Source organism: Papaver somniferum, chromosome 11 (genome assembly GCF_003573695.1).
Source record: "Papaver somniferum cultivar HN1 chromosome 11, ASM357369v1, whole genome shotgun sequence".
NCBI classification, from domain to species: Eukaryota; Viridiplantae; Streptophyta; class Magnoliopsida; order Ranunculales; family Papaveraceae; genus Papaver; species Papaver somniferum.
This window is the reverse complement of record NC_039368.1, coordinates 128,375,794-128,393,844: the sequence shown is the minus strand read 5'-3', so window position 1 is coordinate 128,393,844 and position 18,051 is coordinate 128,375,794. Positions and strand designations below refer to the sequence as shown.

General features: G+C 37.9%; 1 protein-coding gene across 1 annotated transcript; it reads right to left on the bottom strand.

The window, feature by feature from the left end:
- Positions 1-207: 207 nt before the first annotated feature.
- Positions 208-2,525, bottom strand: LOC113322770 (methyltetrahydroprotoberberine 14-monooxygenase). Its single transcript, XM_026570915.1, has 2 exons — positions 1,351-2,525; positions 208-1,124 (listed from the first exon to the last, which is right to left on the bottom strand). The coding sequence occupies exons 1-2, from the start codon at positions 2,281-2,283 to the stop codon at positions 510-512; spliced, it is 1,548 nt and encodes a 515-aa protein (XP_026426700.1). The 5' UTR covers positions 2,284-2,525; the 3' UTR covers positions 208-509.
- Between the last annotated feature and the right edge of the window lie 15,526 nt (positions 2,526-18,051).

The window sequence follows — 18,051 nt, the reverse complement described above, 5'->3', positions numbered from 1 at the left end:
TTAAGAATCGGTTTATGGACCCCTAAAGCGAGCCGAATCGGTCACAGTTAATGGTCATCCACTGATAGGCGACGGATACCTGGTTGCCTAAGCAGCAGCAGCATTCTCGGTCCATTTCCTCAGTTCGACAAATTGGGATCAGGCTTGAATGTGAATTTTCTTGAATGATTTAAGTGCTAAATTCGACGAGGAAGAAAATCATAGGCATCTATAACCAGTCCCAACACAAAAATTTGCTCGGAGCATTTGCAGGTGTGACAGCATCCATCATAAATGGTTGATTACATAATTGTTTGACCTTCAACTATGTTGGAGGTTGAGTTCGTCTCGACTCCTCTTACAACTTTAGAAAGCTCATAAAATCAAGACATAAGAGAAAAAAAAAAGTATAGCACTATTACTAGTACATAACTATACGTCTGCACTTTGTTTGCCAAATACATGACCTACTGGTCTCACACAACCGCGTGCATATAACAGATTATTTGTTTGTTGGGCTCCCCGTTTGTTCATATCTCGAGTCGAGGTTTGATCAGTACTTCCAATGGCATTATCTTATAACAAAGCAAACCACCACTTTCAGCCATATCCACCTTGGTTTCTGGCTCCACAGTCGTGATTTCGAATTCATGAAGTAATCGGGCAAGAACCAAATGCATCAATTGAACCGCAAACGATACTCCCGGGCATATCCTTCTACCAGCTCCAAATGGTATCAATTCATAATGCTGACCCTTTAGATCCACATCCGCATTGCTAGTTAAAAACCTGTCGGGTCTAAACTCCAACGGATCGCCTTTGTATACGTTCCCATCTCTTTGCATCTTCCAGACGTTAACCAATAAGCGCGTGCCGGCTGGAACTTGGTACCCGGCTACTTCGCAGTCCTCCATCGTCCTCCGCTCGATCAATGGTCCAGCCGGGTACAGCCTCATCGTCTCTTTGATGATCGCTTGGATGAATGGGAGATTCGGGATGTCCGAGTCGTCGACTTGCCGGTTCTTTCCTACTTGTGTCTCTAGTTCTTCTTTTGCTTTTTGCAGTACTTGGGGATGGTTCAAGAGTAAAGACATAGCCCATGTTAGGGTAACTGTCGTCGTGTCACTCCCACCCAATATCATGTCCTGCAATTCCATTTAATCACTCAAAATTTAATCCGTAGTTGGATATCAGAATAATGCGTCCTCCGTTCTGGTAAAAGTGATACCTTTACTTTTTAATTTAGCCTATACGTGAAAACACCGTGCTTTAAAAAGAAATAAAAAATATACATCTATGTATAAAAAAATATCACTTTTTTTGAAACAGAGATAATATATGCTAGTCAAATTAAAAAAAAAAAAGACGTACCAGACACGTAGATTTGACGACGAGGTCAGGATCATCGCCGGGTAACGAAGAATGCTCCATAATATCCAAGCAAACATCAATAAAATCATGTTCGAGTTGAGAATCACCTCCTGAATTTCTTTTCACGCGATGTTCTTCAACCCAAGTAGCCATAATTGAATCAATTTCAGATGCACATTTTTTCATATCTCGCACCAAACCTCTTAGATTGTCTAACCAGCTTAGCGAGGGAATTACATCCGAAAATGCGAAAAATCTCATTAATCTCATAGCTTCATCCATTGCTGCTTTATATCTCTGAGCCCCAACGTCACCGTTGGCCGAGAAATTCTTCTTACCCGCAACAATTCTGGCAACAACATTAAACGTCAAATCGCCTAACCAACTATCCATTCTCACCGGAGCGAATTCGCCACTCTTTTCCCCGTTTCCCCACTGACTATAAAGCGACTCGAAACACGACTCAACTTCAGAACTCCTCAGATGTTTTATCGTATCGATACGATGATTCGAGAGAAGTTTTAAGGTAGAAATCTTTCGTAAATCTCTCCAGTAAGCACCATACGGCGCATAACCAACGGAATCGGCGTCGTAAAACATGAGTTTAATACCTAACGTACCCGGCCGATTCGAGAAGAGCTTGTCATTCGTCGTAAAACATTCTTTAACAATTTCCCAATCACTAACAACTAGTGTTTTATGCGAACCGAATCGGATATTGAAAACAGGACCATAAGTATCCGCCATTGCACCGAGTTTCCGATGAGTTAACTCACCGTCGTTGAAAAGATGCAAGTGACCCATTATAGGTCTCCCTCCTGAGGCTTCAGGTGCTAGTTTTTTGGTGGGGTTTCTTCTTCCATAGTTCCAAACCAGTGCAATCACAACAAGTGCAACGGAAATCGGTTGCAAGTACTGGAGAAGTAGATCCATCGGTCTGTTTGTTTTGATTGATTAGTGAAGTGAACTCATAAGCTGGGCATTTATTTGGGTCTCATTGTCACAGGAGTGACGTTTGTACAATTTTTTCCGGTTCACCATTTTTGACTTTGACTATTAGGTGATTTCAACTTTGATTTTCCATACTCAGGCGGCTAATCTCTTCAAACCACGGGATGCTCGTGACATGTCTTGCTCGATTAGCTCACGACCAGCATTACAATGTTACTTCTTCGACTGAGGCTTCGTCCAATTCCACGGGGTGCATCTACTAATATAACAGTAAAATTATGCCAGGGTTTAATATGGAAGATCTAAATTCAACAAGTTGTATGGTGGGTAAGGGTTTGTTTTTAGCTCATCACCCGCTACAACTGAAATTTATAGGCTGCGCCGCCTCTACTCTGGGACCAATATGAGGTGGGATTTGTTAGAGAGTGGTGTTGCTGTGACCCACCAGAACCATTTGTCCTTCTTCACTTGGGAATTACGTTCTCCACACAGGTGCCCAGTTAGTATTTGAAACTATTAGGCTGTGTTTGATATCATCTTTTCAGGGAAACGACATGTGTTTTCGGTCGTTTGATCACTCTATTTTCAAGGAAACTGATTCCATCTTTTTTCATGGAGTTGTTTCGTTTCTATGTTACTAAACACATCCTTATTTCTCCAGCGATAAGGTTATCCATGCAGGTAAGAAAAAGGTTATTTTTGGGACACACCTCTAGGGATAGTTCTCGGGGTGTTTACCATTTTCACCATTTTATCTCTAATGCTAAGGTTTTATTTTTCATGAAAGATGATATATTTGAGTGTGAAAGAGAAAGTCATATCTAGACTCTAGAGTTTCTTCGTGACCTTGGTTTTTTTTATTTTTTTTTCGTGAATAAGGTATTTCACTAAAACTTAGAAAGCCAAGGTTACAACAGTGATCTTAAAGATATTACATGAAAAATGAATAACAAACAAAAACAAGAAAAAGATAAAACCACCCGGAGGTGCACACATTTGTTGCCTCGTTAAAAATCTTGAAAAGGAAAACCCGTAGGAATAAAAGACAAACCCGTGGGAATAAAACCTTAACGAAGGAAAAGAGCACAACACTATAGGTCCTAAAGAAGACCCTAAAACTAAAACTACAAAGATAACAAAAACATTTATAATTCTTCATTAAACTAGGAAGCATTCATTCTCCATCGGTACCCAATGAATAGTCTTCTAATACTGGAAGCATGTATTGATTCACAAACAAGTCGTGAAGATTGGGAGTCTTAACTTGCGATAAAACTATCAAGGTGGATTCCCGAGCCCTTCTACCATGAACAAGTCTAATAAAAGTGTCACGACGGCCTATACAGGAAAGAGATCTCTTCCTAATGATTGAGGACGACGGTTTAGTCTTTGCCGCAATCGAAGATTTAAATGCTGAAGGTTGCAACTTCGAAAAAATACAACCATATTGAACATTGCCAGTAGTGATTTGAGCATCATGTTGTTTCACAGGATTTTTCGGTTTCCTATTCCAAGAAGATACACAAAAATAGGTTAAATTACACACTAACATTACGCAGAAACAATACATATAAATAGGGAAAGAGAATAAACAGAAGTAACACATATTGTAACAAACACGAATTGAAAAACTGACTAAACTAAAAGACTAACTCGACTATACAAGATGAAAGCAATTTAAGAAGTTTAGATTATTGTCCGGTCTCAACTATTCCGGTGAAACAGCTACAGATAAAGTAGAAGGGCTATAACAAATCTAGAGACTAAACGCAAAGGCCTAACAATAAAATAATTTAAACTTGTACGAGTGATGTACTATCTAACAATTAAGGAATCACTTCTTAAAGAAATACAAAGATCCTAATATTCAATAAAAATCTATATTAGTGAACGAATTTTACGGATACAGCTAATGAACCTGGATGGTATGCATCTCAATAATATAACAGCGGACAAGAGATTAACAAGAGAAAAGAATATAAATCAAAGTAGAAGAGTGAGAGAAAAAAGACCGTGTATGGCTAAACCAAACCAACTGTAAGACTCGGACAATTGATTCTTGCAAAAGGATATCGAGCAAAGATAGACAAAGTATTCTGAATGCACTCCTCTAAGCTAAATTGATTCCCCAAAACTGTGAGAGACTTGCAAAAGAAGAGCGAACAGATAGAACTAAAAGGATAAAAGCAAAGAAGGTAATTGAAGTACAACAAAAAATCTAAGTGGACCGTTTTTTTTAACCTAAGCCACAAAGAAAATTCATAGTCAAAATCTAAGTGAAGAACTCACCAACATAGAGAAGATAAATGAAAACAGGCGATTCAATCAATGAAACATCGCTGAAATCAACCAAAGAGGGAGACAAAAGTGAGGAAAAAGATCAACGGAAACAATCACTATAATCAATACAACGAAAATTGGAACCACTCGCAAAAAATGTAACAAAGATTTTTAAATCACATCTTCAAATGAAGACAGACCCAACAGAAGACTAGCCAAGAAAAACAAAACCTCGTCCCTGCTTGGTAGGCTTTGGAAAGGTCCTAAAAATTATCCCCGGCCAAAAACTTGGTGGGTCCGGAGATATGTATAAAATTAAGCGCAATGAAACGCGGGCCTACAGTAATACCGCAAGTGCACGGTCGTCAGTTGTAGCTCGTGCAAGTACGGGTCGATCCACAGAGATCGGGTGTGTTTTGGAGTGTTCTAGCTAATTGGGTTCCTAAATTGCTATTGGGCTTTGAAGCCTTTTGGCTTAGATTGGGCTTTGAGTACTAATGGGTTTGAATGCCCTTTGAATGAATTGGGCTCTGTAATGTCAACTGATGCTTTGGGCTCAGAGTTTTTGAAGTGTAACTGGGCTTTGGCCTTACAGTGAGTTCAGGCTTTTGGGTTCAGTCAAGGATCTGGGCCTTTGGGTTAAGCCCACAGTTGAATGGTTTGGGCTTTGGTTTCAGTGAACTGATTTGAGCTTTGGGCTCAACAGTTCAACTGTGAATTGGGAATTGGGCTCTAGCTTTTCACCTGGGCTTTGATTAAGTCCACAGTGGGCTTCTATAATTAATCTAGGCTTCAGCAGCAGCAGGAGCAAGAGCTGCACAGCAAGGCCAAGAAAAAGAAGTAGCAGCAGCACAAGGCCAAGGAAGAAAAGCAATGCAGCAGTGGTAGCAGGGTAGCTGCAAGGGAAGTGGAGTGGCAGCAACAGGGTTGCAGCAAGCCAAGGGAGGTAAACAGTAGCAGTAGGGGAATGCAGCAGTGCAAGAGATGAAGCAGACTAAAAACTAAACAGCAAAAGCAAGATGACAATACAAACCAAGGCCTAAGGCCAAGGGCAGGGATGTGGTGAAGCTAACAGAGCAAGGCTAAGGCAAAGCTAAGGCATTCATATAGAATGGGAAGAAAACTAGCTTGCTAAGAGCACTAGTTTCTCCCAACTACTCAATCAACACAATGCACCTAAGCATACACAAGGAATGGTAAGATAATCAGCTTGCTATGAGCACTGATTTCTTCCATTGCACAATCAAATCAAAGCTTCAAAGGCTTCTAGCCTAGCATTAACAGGAACATATCATTACATGACAGTGAATTAAACATTAACAGTGAGCATTTAAACTAACAGTGAGCAACAACAGTGAACTAACATGACAAATTAACAATGAACTAACATGACAAATTAACAGTGAACTAACATGACAACAACAGTGAGCAACAACAGTGAACTAACAGTGAGCATTCATATAAACAGAGAATTAAAATTGGAATTAAATTAACCTAACCCAAATTGGGTGGAAACTTGGCTAGTCCAAGAACAGTTTTAACATCCTACATCACTTCCCTTTTATACCCAAATTATCAAATTAGGGTTTACACCCATTTTCCCCAAAAATCTTCAATCAACAGTACAATTAGGGTTTCCCCTTTTTCTAGTGTTCTGGGTCTAATTTTTCCCATAACCCTACTCTCATCCTCTCCTAAGCAGTTCTATTACATCAATTGGGGTTTTCTAGAAAAACCATAAATTATAAAGAAAATTAGGGTTTTCAGACTTGGGAGAGAATTACCATACTCTTCTGATTTCGTTGTCCCCTCTGCGATTAAGCTCATACCCATGCTTCATCTTCTTCTTCTGCTCCTGTCTCTTCAAGTTTTGTCCCCTTTGCGATTATGTAACCCTAGCTTCTCACTGTTCTAGATTGTAGCACCTAGTTTGATGCTAAAAACGAGACAAGGGAGAAACTTGGGATGGGGTGGCGGTGGCAGAACTGTGGAGGTGATGGTGTTGGCGGCATGGCAGGGGCAGGAGTTGCAGTTGCAGAGCTCTGCAACTGTCGGGTGAAGGAGAAGGAAAAGAAAGAGAAGGGAAGGGAAGAGGAAGAATGAGGTTGGTTCGATAGTTTTAGGGTATGGGATGTTCTGGTGTGAGGCGGGTCCATCAAGAGGTGATGTTTCGTGAGATGGGCCGTGGGATGTGAAACTGGTAGGTGGATCGGATGGTTCCTCCTGAAGAGGCTGGTAGCGACCGTCAGATTTTTTGATACAGCGAAGTTAACGGCTCTAGATGGGGTTAGGTGTTGTAGTGTAAGGCGGAGATATCAAACTTTGATGAACAGCAAGGGAGCGACCGTTGGATTCAACTACCATCTAATCTGAAGGCTTGGAATTTCAGCGCTGTGGTGCTCGGCAGAGACTTCAGATTTTGATGCTCTATGAAGGAGCGACCGTCGGATGCTTCTGAGAACTGATCTGATGGCTGAGAACGGAGGCGCTTTTGTGTGTGGAAAATGAGGTTGTGCGCACCATTCTTCGCGGCTTCCTTCCGTGATTTCTCCCGGCTTTTCACTACTTTTCTGCTCTTTTCGCTCCGCGACTCATCCGAACTTTATTTATTACCTAAAAATGCAAAAATTAATTAATAAAAATATTTATTCTTGAAAACAATGAAAATACATAATATGGGATAAAATGTAGAATTAATGCACAAAAGATGAGTTAAAATGCCAACAAAAAGGGATAAATATATACAATATTTGGCACTCATCACTGCTCTCAGTAAAGTTTTAAAAGAAACCATTAAAAAAGAGAAGAAAGCCACCGTTAATCAGAGAATGCAAGAGAGATAGAAAAAGAATCTGCTTTTAAGGATCCCACAGACACTCGGGCAAATTAAAGATTTAATTTGAAAATTAATTTTTAAGTACACATCTATCACTTTTCTTCTAGGTTTAATTGGTGATATTTACATTGTCCAAAGTTAGTGTTTGGTCTTATTTTTATTAACTTAGCAGTGGTTCATAAATAGTTTTTGGCCCGATAACCAACTTGAGTATTCGACTATAGTAGTGCAATATCGCACTTGGCCAGCTTCCTACTGGATTGATGCACCATTCTAGTGCAACTTTTGTTATGGGCCAACGTATCCTAAATGCGCCCTGGGAAAAGTACGTCACATAAAATATATAGCAAGCCTGCAGAATGTTGGATTTTTAGAGACACGTCGGAGAATTCGTCCATTTAACTTATCTTGTGAATCAGTATTGATCGAGGGGTGAAACCAATGATAAGGTTATAAAACGATCTCTCGGGGAATGGCGGAGATGGAAAAGATCAGGATTCTGTTATGAAGATCATTTCAGAATCCTTGGGGCGATGGAAAGATTTAATCCGTTTAGAACTTGTCCAACACGTCCAGGAAGCTAATCACAATACCTTGTAATAGAATTGTGGAAGTTCAATCAATAGCCTACAAACAATAACAACAAGTTAGGCCACTACAATCGGAAGCATGGGATATCACATTGCTACCGATTAATGAACAATCGGAGGATAAATATAGTTTATAAACTCCCGATTAAATACTTTGAAAATTTAGGTTTATGTACGAATAATCTTGAATAATCGGTTGCAGTTGTATTTGTCATACGCCCGATTATTACACAATCGGTAGAAAAACAAAAATCATCTACCGATTATGAGATCCAAAGAATTCAAAAAGATTTAGTTTTGGAGAGTTTGATTTTGGGGCGACACCATAATCGGAGGTTTAAAAATTTTCATAATCTACCGATTGTGGAAGATGAAACAAACCAATAATTGAAATTTTGAAAAATATGTATTTGGGGAGACTTTTTCAATCAGAAGTTATGTAAATTTGCCAAACCGATTAACCAAAATTGAAATTTTCAATTTGGGGGTTTTTCGAAATCGGTAGCCGTCTAAGTTCCCTATTCTACCGATTAATGATATAATATTACACAATTGTTTGGGGGTTTGGGTAATCCTATTTTGTCTTATTTGTTATCCCTAATTGTTTTAGAGTCGCCCCTAATGACGGCAGGATATTTGACTAATAGTTGGATCAGTTTTTCCCTCCCTCTGAAGGCACTAAAAGAGTTAAAAAAACATTAATTGAAACAGGAGGTTCATCATTAGTTGTGATACATTGAACGCGGCTCTTGATACAATCACAAGATAAAATCTAATAGAAAGTGACAAATTCCAAAATGAGATTTGTGATTCAAGGAGTTAAGGACTTATGAATTATTTAGGTACTAGGTACTTTTTCTTTATTTATTTGTCAAAGAAGTAGGTATATGTCGTGTCCCGAACACATCTGCAAATTATCTGTGTCATATATTGCTTCTTTTAAGTACATCCACTACTACCACACGCCTTCTATAAAAGAAAGGAATGGGGAAGATGGTGGAGATACGTAGCACTTCCAGATTAAAATTACTTTTAGTGCGTTAACTGCTACTACCTCCGTCCCATTATTAGATGACCTAGTTCAAATTTACACAATTTTTAAGATAAAAATTACAAGGGTGTACTTTTAAGTATTTTTTACAATTATACCTTTATGGATAATAACTTTTAAGATTTAAAAATTATTTATCTCTCAAATTATACCATGGATTTTCGTAAACTTTGTATCGTTGAAAAGCATTTTAAAACACCTGCGCAACGAATATAAACATGGATATCAAATTATACATATTTCTTTTATTACCGATAATCAATCAAAAGGATAATTTTAGAAATATCCCTGTAGTTGCAGGAAATCCCACACTACACTTTTCATGTAATTTCATTATTGATCAACTCATTTTAGGTTTATATTCTTAATTTTATTGATTAATCTTTGGATGCTCTTACAAGAAAAGATAAAGAACTCAAGAATGATCTTTGTTCTAAACTTTCTCTCTCCTATTTACTTGTTTCTTCCTCCAAAATCCCTCCTCTCTTTACAATTCGAACGACTATTTATAAGGAAATACATAGTGGATGACAGCTAATCTGTCTCTTATCTTCGGGTATGGTTTGCGACATTCTCGCAACCTTACAGATGTTAATTTCGAAAACTCTCTAATTTTCGCAGGATTATCATATCTTTCTCGTGATCTTAGCTGACGTCATTTATTTTATCATTTATGAAATTGTTCTGCGACGCTGTTGTACTGTGTCACTGATAATTTCGTTGAAATATTGTCATTGCGAGATTCTGATCCTACATCTTTCCTCTTCTCATATCTTCTCTGCAAAGTAGAGAATGATGTGAGAAATGCCGCAGCTGTTCATCTTTTCATATTCTACATTTATCACACGTACTCTCTCTTCCATTTGTTTCTTGACACGTCTTCTGTAACCGCTGCTTTTCAACCGCTCACGTCTTTTCGTCTTAATGGTGTTTATTTCTTCGAGTAAAAAATCTCCTTTATATACTCTTCTTACCCCCTTTTCCTCTTTTCTTTTTACTTTCTCTTCTAGTTTTATTCTCCCATCTCTGCAACTCTGTTATTCTTCTGCAAATTCTGCTGCTGTAATATTTTCGTCCTTCAATCCTTTTACTTTATATACATTCCCATAGTCTATATTCAAACATGGCTCCAAGTGGTCATAGATATGAGAATAATTTACAAGATGTCCAAAAAGATCTTGGTGATAAAGGTTTCACACTCTCCACCATTCCTGGTGAGAATGCCAAATCAATTCTTTCTGTCAAACTTTTCTCTGATCAATATTGTGATGATCAATCAATCATAATTTCGCTAGGTCAGATTCTCGCAAGTCTTCCTATTCCTCTTTATAACCCATATCTTCCTTTATTTTATGAAATTCTCGCTCATTCGGGATTTTCGCGAGCCATCTTCCAACTGAGTGGGGACTGCATCCGTCTGATGCTAGAGTTCGCTAATCGTGGTGTTGGTAGAGGATCTATGTAATCCAAAGAACTTAGGGATCCTAAATTCGCAAACCTAGAGATAGTTTCTGAGAAGTATACAGTAGCGAATTTCTTTGAGAACTATGAACTTATCTCCATGAAGAATGAGAATACTCGCTGGGGTATTCGCTTAAAAAGGAAAGATAACATTGATGAAGCCAAAATTCTCATGCAAGATATTGATTGGCATTCTGGTAAAAACACAACTCCTCGCCAATCCAAAGATGATAAATGACCCTACATTGGGTCAAACATTCTTCCTGCGAATCTCGCTGCTTATCAACCTTGGGTTTTCACTTGGCCCGAGAAGGAGAAAGAGGTATGTTTCTCCCATTTAACTCATTTTATATTTCTTTATTCATTTTTACTATTTTGTTCGCTAACTCTTGCGACATTCCGCAGATCCAAAAACTGAAAGATAGTTATAACAAGACTGGGAAATCTAGTACTCTGTTAGATCTTCGCTCATACACAGATGAGGTAAGAAATTTTCTCTTATGATTTTAAATAGTACTGTTACTTCCATGCTTCCATTTCTTATTTCTATCTGTGTGTATAGATTATTGCTGAAGTAGAAGACTCTGCTGATGTTGCGAAGATTGGTGATAAAGGTAAAGGTGCTCTTCGCAGGGAAAAATCAACTGGTCCTCCTCCAAAGAAAAGGAAAGTTCGTTCTTCTTCTCCTTCAAATATTCCTCCTCATGAAAATTCTAAAAGTGATAAGGCTGATGAGGATAACGATGATCTTGCTGCAAGTGAAGATTCTCCACCTGAATCTTCTATGGCTAAGTTATCTGGCCTCTTTTCTGATTCTCTACAAGGAATGGGAGATATACAATTCGCAGACACCTGCAAAGCTCTCGCTACCCTTTGCGATGTTCCTTTACTGGATGGTGATAGCTCTCTTCGTGGAGTTTCTAGATCAAAGACTCCCGATTTTTTGCATTCTCTCAATAGTCTGGTATATTTTTATCCTTTTACTTCTTCATTGTTATAATTCAAAATTTCTTTCTATATTAATATTTTTTATATTTTTTCGCAGGCTGGAAAAGCTTCTTTTGCTGTTGCCTCAGATCTAGAGAGAAGACACGAAAATCTTGAAAAGAAGAATCTTCAATTTCGCAAAAAGAATGAAGAATTGGAAGCTGAAGTTAAAGGTCTTCGCGAGAAAAATAGACAATTAGAAATTGATTCTTCCTCGTATAAGAACAAAATTCTAGTCTTCAGCAAGCTAATAATCAGCTTTACGGTATGTTACTTTTCTCTTTTTTTTCATTCATCCTGTTGTTTTATCTTATTTAAATGATCCTTTTTGCAGACATTTATGGTCTTTCTGATGAAGCTACCCTTCTTCGTTCATTTCCTAATGCCTTGGATAATGATACCCTTCTTGAGCGTCTTAACAATTCCTTAAATAGCTTCTCAAATGATAGAATTTCATCTCTTTCTCTAAATGAGCTTAGATCTAAATTTCGCCTCTTAGAAATTGATCATAGATCTAGTTTAGGCTTAGCCAACCGATTTAAGCGTCTCCTTCTTGATTCTAAAGAGAAAACCAATGAGTTAAGAACCAAAATTAGCGGTCTCATAGATGATAAGGATCGCATCTCTGATCAAGGTGCCAAGGCTTTGGCGAAATTCCAAGAGGCTCTTCTTGAAGTTCAACTTGAACGAGATGAAGCTAACCGCAAGAATCGAACTCTGCGAAAGGGAAAATCAAATTCGTTCTCGTCTTCTTATAAGTAGTGAGGATGAATTTGTTTGGGCTGCGAAAATCTTAGATGATGCTAGAAAAGATTTAGGTGTAAATGTTAGTCTCCAAGTTGAGCATACAGCCTTGATTAGAGATATGATTTCTGACAGAGAAGGTTACTAACTTTCTTCTTTACTAATCTTTTGCTTCTTATGAATTCTCATCAAGTTAATAATTGATTGTCTTTTGCTCGCAGATTCTGAAAATAGATATCGTGAAAAGATTGAGAACTCGAAGCTGAAAAGGAGGAACTCGCAAAGAATCTTTCTTCTCGCAACGACAAGTATTCTAGATTAAAGAATCAAATCAAGATCACTTTGCGAATTTTAAGAATGATGCTATGCATTTTCGCAATCAAACTATCCAAATGGTTTGTGATGATCATAATATCCCACATTCTGATTATCCTTGTCTTTTGAAGAAATCCCACAGAATACTCCCAGTTTGATTATCTCTGATAGCGAAGCTGACGATGAAGAATCTGATAGTGATGGAAGTTCTGATGGTGATGAAGATTCTGACGCAGACGAAGAAGGAAAAGTCTGATGAAGATAATGAAGGATTAACCAAGAAGTAGTCTTTATTTCTTTCTTTGATTCTTTGTAATACTTGTACATTTATTTCTTCTTTCTGTATATTTGTGTTTCTTTCATTTTGACCTGCATTAATTAAAACAATTCTTCTTTGCAATACAGTTAATCAATATAATCATTAATTCTTGAATCTTTGAGTAAATCTATCATATGGAGAAATAACATTTTCTAATTTCATACATTCCCATACTTGCCTCTGTTATTTGAATCCAAATGAGAGATTTCATAAAAAATTCTTATTGTATAACTTCGCAATCTTTGCGAAGTGAATTTTGTTTCTTTTCAAAATCTCATTCCTGTGTGGTCTTATTTTGCCTTCCTAATTAAAGGTCTTATTATGCCACCTCTTGTCATTGCGACAAAATCGCAGGACGTCCTTGCACTTTCATGCAAAAACCCATTGATCTTGCCTTAACTTTTTCTTTTGTATTATGGCCTCTTCAGGAATGTTGCGACAATATGACAGGCCTAAATATTCTTGCGAAAATAAAGCCCCATGACATTGCCGTCTTGCGACGAAATCGCAGGACGTCTTCGCACTTTCATGCGAAAACCCATTGATCTCGTCTTATCTTTTTCTTTTGTATTATTGCCTCTTCAGGATTGTTGCACAAATATGACAAGCCTTAATATCCTTGCGAATAAAAAGTCATGACATTTGCGTCTTAAGACACTTATCAGCTCCCTAATGGAGGGTGCCGCCCTTATCTCCCCCTGGTTGCCCCTTCAAGGAGGCGTACTTCTACCATACAAGGTTAGCTCCTCCCATCCAGTCTTAACAACAACCAGTTGTTTTCGCAGCCTCTTATCCCTTTTACCTATAGGGTTATGGTTACGAGACTGCACCCTAAGTGGGGTTTTCTTCAGGCCGAGTGCAGTATAAGCCAAGACTTGTCAAGAATGGCAAAGTACGCTTCAAACGTCCTGGCACTCTTGACTCAACCGTGTACCTCGGCGCCTTGATCAGATCTGCACTCCTTGGGAGAGTCCTTATTACCTTAGTCGCCCAACCTAAGTCATATGCTTAAGCTGAGAATCCAAGGTGCCTCTCCCGGATGGGCTTCATTGACCCCAAATCTCCATGACTCAGGTTCCGGTGGCGGTGTAGCCTTTCCCTGAGCCATGCAACAGGTACCCCCTTATATGACGTACTTTAGGTCTTACATTTGCCTCTTGCGAAATTGTATTCGCGAACTAGGGTGTACGCCATAAAGGTTCGCCTCTTTCTCTTTTGTCATTCTTCTCTGATTATTTTCTGTAAAATTCATTATCTCTGCGAGAGTCTCGCAAATCATCATATTGTATCTGAATTTCGCAATCTCAATTTTGTTCTCAATCAAATGTATTTTTGAGAATTTTACTTATTGCGAGAGTATCGCAACAACTTAATCATTCATACATTTCTTGTTTTTATTACCTTTGCCATCCTCTGCTTCTTTATTATTTTCTCTGCTACTGCTTCCTTGGTAGTGGTATGTTCATCATTTTTATTCTGAGCTAGCATTAATTTCGCAACATCTCTTCTCCTTTCCTTTCGATTGTATCCACCATCAACCTCTCACTTCTTTGTACCTTTGATTTTGTGTCGCCAGTTTTCCTTCTTGTTTGCTCTTCCTTCGCAAGATTCTATCTCAGTTTCGTAACACTCTTTCCTTCACCCAATCTCCCTTTATGATTCCTACACCATTGGGGTGAGGGAATTTGATGCACTGGTGGAAAGTTGAAGCTACACCTAGAATCCCATGTAGCCAAGGTCGACCAATTAACGCATTGTAGGGTGATTCTACATCAACGACACAGAATGATTTCAGAAGATATTCCCTTCAATGGAATTCGCATAGTAACCTCCCCTTTAGGCTTGTTAGCAGTACCATTAAAACCATATATCTTATATGTTGATGGTATAAGATCATCATCTCTTCCACCCATGGTTTTATAAGTATGATAAAATAAGATGTTCACAGAGCTTCCAGTATCGACTAGAATTCTATTGATTGCCCATGAATCTTCAGCTTCATCATCCTCATCTTCTTTCGGTTTTGGATTAATTTCTAATTTTATTACCAATGGATTGTCATGCACCTCTTCTCCTTCGGGAATTTCTTCTGCGTAAAAGAAATGATCTGTTTCTGCCATTCCTCTAGTGGCGAGATTTTCGCAATATTCATAATTTCTCTTCCATCATTATCTCTTGCGAACACTCTACTCAAAACATTATCATGAAAATCTTCAATTGTCTTATATGAATGTACGATAGAGTGACAGAATAGATTTTTTGCTTTTGCACCAACTTCTATGAAGAATGTTTCTTTCTTTTCATCGTATTCACTTTGATGTTGTCTAGTGGTGTGGAATGGTTGAGATTGCGGATGCCCTACCAGAAAGTCGTTTAGTTTTCCTTGATCTATCATTCTCAAAATAATTCTTTTTACATTTCTGCAATCATTTGTGGTATGTCCATGAAAATAATGATAAGAACAAAATTCATGACTTCTGTGGTTTGGAGGTGGTTCCGTTCCCATGTTCCATGGTGTTGGTATATTTTCCATCAAGATTATAGCTTCCCATATCTTCTCCACACTTGCATTTAGAGGTGGCATCTTGATTTATTCCCATATTACCTTGTGACTTCCTTGTCCTTTATTATAGTTTTGTCTTTGACCTCCATAAGTTTCTTGCGGTTGATCGAGTCTTTGAATCTTGTTATTTCCTCCACGATTGTAGAAATTTATTTATCTTTCATACTCTTCTTGATCTCGGCTCCCCATAGCTACCAGTTTATGTTGATTGTTATTTGTGACCTTCTCTTGTTGTACTTGCCAAGTATTCGCCACTGTGTTTATTAGCTTGGGTAATAAGCTTGCATTCGCTGTTTGTGAGATGGTGTTCGAAACTGGATATGATTCCATTTCATTTTGCCTTTCCTCTAGAGCAATGTATTCTTCTTGAAGTTCTCGCAATTCTGTCATTGTAATCGTATTCTTGACTCTGAAAATTTGGACATACAATAGGTTTGTTGTAAACATAGCATTGATAAATGATAATATGAGATATCTCTCATCTACACGGCCAGCCATTTTGCTACACATAGTTCTCCATATTTTAGTCAAGTGTTTCAAACTTTCGCCAATCCTTTGTTTTAATCCAAACACATCTTCTATACCAGGTCGTGAGGAATTATTACTTATATATGCCCCCAAGAATGTAGTCTGCAAATGATTGAAGGAGGTTATTGTATTCTTTGGTAAACCTTCAAACCATTTTAACGCTTCTCCTGTTAAGCTGGATGCGAAATATTTGCACAATACCGCATCATGATTTTCCCATTGTAACATGCACCTCACATAGGCTTTAATGTGCTGAATTGCATAAGTTGTTCCATCAAAAATGCCGGTTAATGCGGGCAAATTGCATTTCGGTGGTATTCCTCCTAATTGTACTTCCCTTGTAAATGGAGTTTTCGCAGCTTCTTCTATTGCTTCATCCAATTGTCTTCTACCTACTTCTCCTCTGTTATTTAGCATTCCTCTCATTTATTCTAATTCTTTCAAGATTTGTTTATTTACACCTGAATCTTGATCCATTGGTCTCTTTAGTTTTGCCTCTCTTCTTCTGCGTTCACGTCTATCTTCTCTCGCGAAAATTTTCATCTCTTCTTCATTATCCTCATCTCGTCTTCTTCTGCGATTCTCTTCCTCATCTCTATCTTGAATTCGCAAATGATGATGCTTTTTATTTTCCCCTCCATAACTTTGTTCATTTCTTATCAATTCAATTCGCTGTCTTTCAGCCATTCTCTTTACTCTATCATTCTCATCATTGAGATAATCGGTATTCCGGTTTTGTGTACGCTTCTTTCTCGATTGTCATGATTGTTCTGGCGAATTGTCTCCTGAAGCTCTTGTTCTTCCATTTCCGCTCTCAATCTTTCACGTTCGCAGATTAAACGTGCTTGTTCAGCATAATGTCTTTCAATTTCTTCTTCAATTGTCTGTTGATTTCTTTGAGTGTCTCTCACATGTAAAATTCTTCTTCCTTCCTCTTGATTTCCTTCGTCATCTTGGTTATTTTGTCCCTGATTTTGTCTGTTCTCTTGATTTCCTCCAATTTGCCCATCATCAAAAGTTTCATTTTGTGGAACGTAACGATCATCAGTTCTTTCTCTATTTTCGCGATATTCTTCATTAGGATTTGATATTTCTTCTTGAATATTGTTTCCAGCATTGATTGTGGGTGATTTCGCCTCACTTCTCTTCTAGTCGATCTTGAATATGATTTGTAATACTTCTCGATCTTCTATTCTGTAATCTTATATTCTCCATCCTTAATTCGTGATTTTGCCTTGTTAAGTTTGCACGTTCTTCTACCTCAGCTATTATTTCTTCATGTATTCTTCGTCTCAATGTTTCTAACGCTCCAATTTCCTCATCTCCATGAATTATTCCTTCATCTGCTTCTTGATTTCTCTCTTCCTGTCTATAATTTCTGTTTTGTTGCTCTTCTTCTATTTCTTCTGCTGAATTTGATCGCCAAGTGTGTATGCTCACCCTGTCATAATCTGTATTCCTCTCTTGAACTAGTGTTTGTTGAATTGGCGGTTGAATTTGATTTTATCTATTATTTCTCATTCTAGTAAATTCTCCACGAACCAAATCACCATATCTTGATTTAACTTCCAACATTATTTTTATAACAACACATATAATACCTAAATATTTGGAAAATATATTTCAATATTGTTGTTATAATGTCGTTACCTTTATTTGAACAAAACATTAATTTACATGACAAGGATCCAATTTTATATTTGATGGACTATTTATTTTTATTGAATAAACTTGTTAATTTTACTTGAAATAATTTCGAAAATAATTTTAAACGATATGTTGTCTATTTAGATTCTCGTGATAATATCCGACTTAATGTCATTAAGTGATTTCAAATTGTTTATAACACGTGTGCCAGCACGGCACAACACGTTTATTCGTCCGCTGTGCCCGTGGACTGTGATGTGCCTAGCTTTTGACTAGTAAAGCACAACGCATTTAAATCGTTGCCACAGCGCAGCACGTCACATGGCATGTGAAGCACTCGACTTCGTGTACCGGGCTGTGCCGGGCCGCCACGTTTGACACCTCTAGACATAGCGTCTTGAATGAACTCACATTGATTACATGGATAAT

Excerpts from the sequence above, each read along its gene's own strand:
- LOC113322770 (XM_026570915.1), bottom strand. The coding sequence starts at position 2,283 with ATGGATCTACTTCTCCAGTACTTGCAACCGATTTCCGTTGCACTTGTT. Across the intron at positions 1,125-1,350 it reads TCGTCAAATCTACGTGTCTG|GACATGATATTGGGTGGGAG; the intron begins GTACGTCTTTTT and ends ATGGAATTGCAG.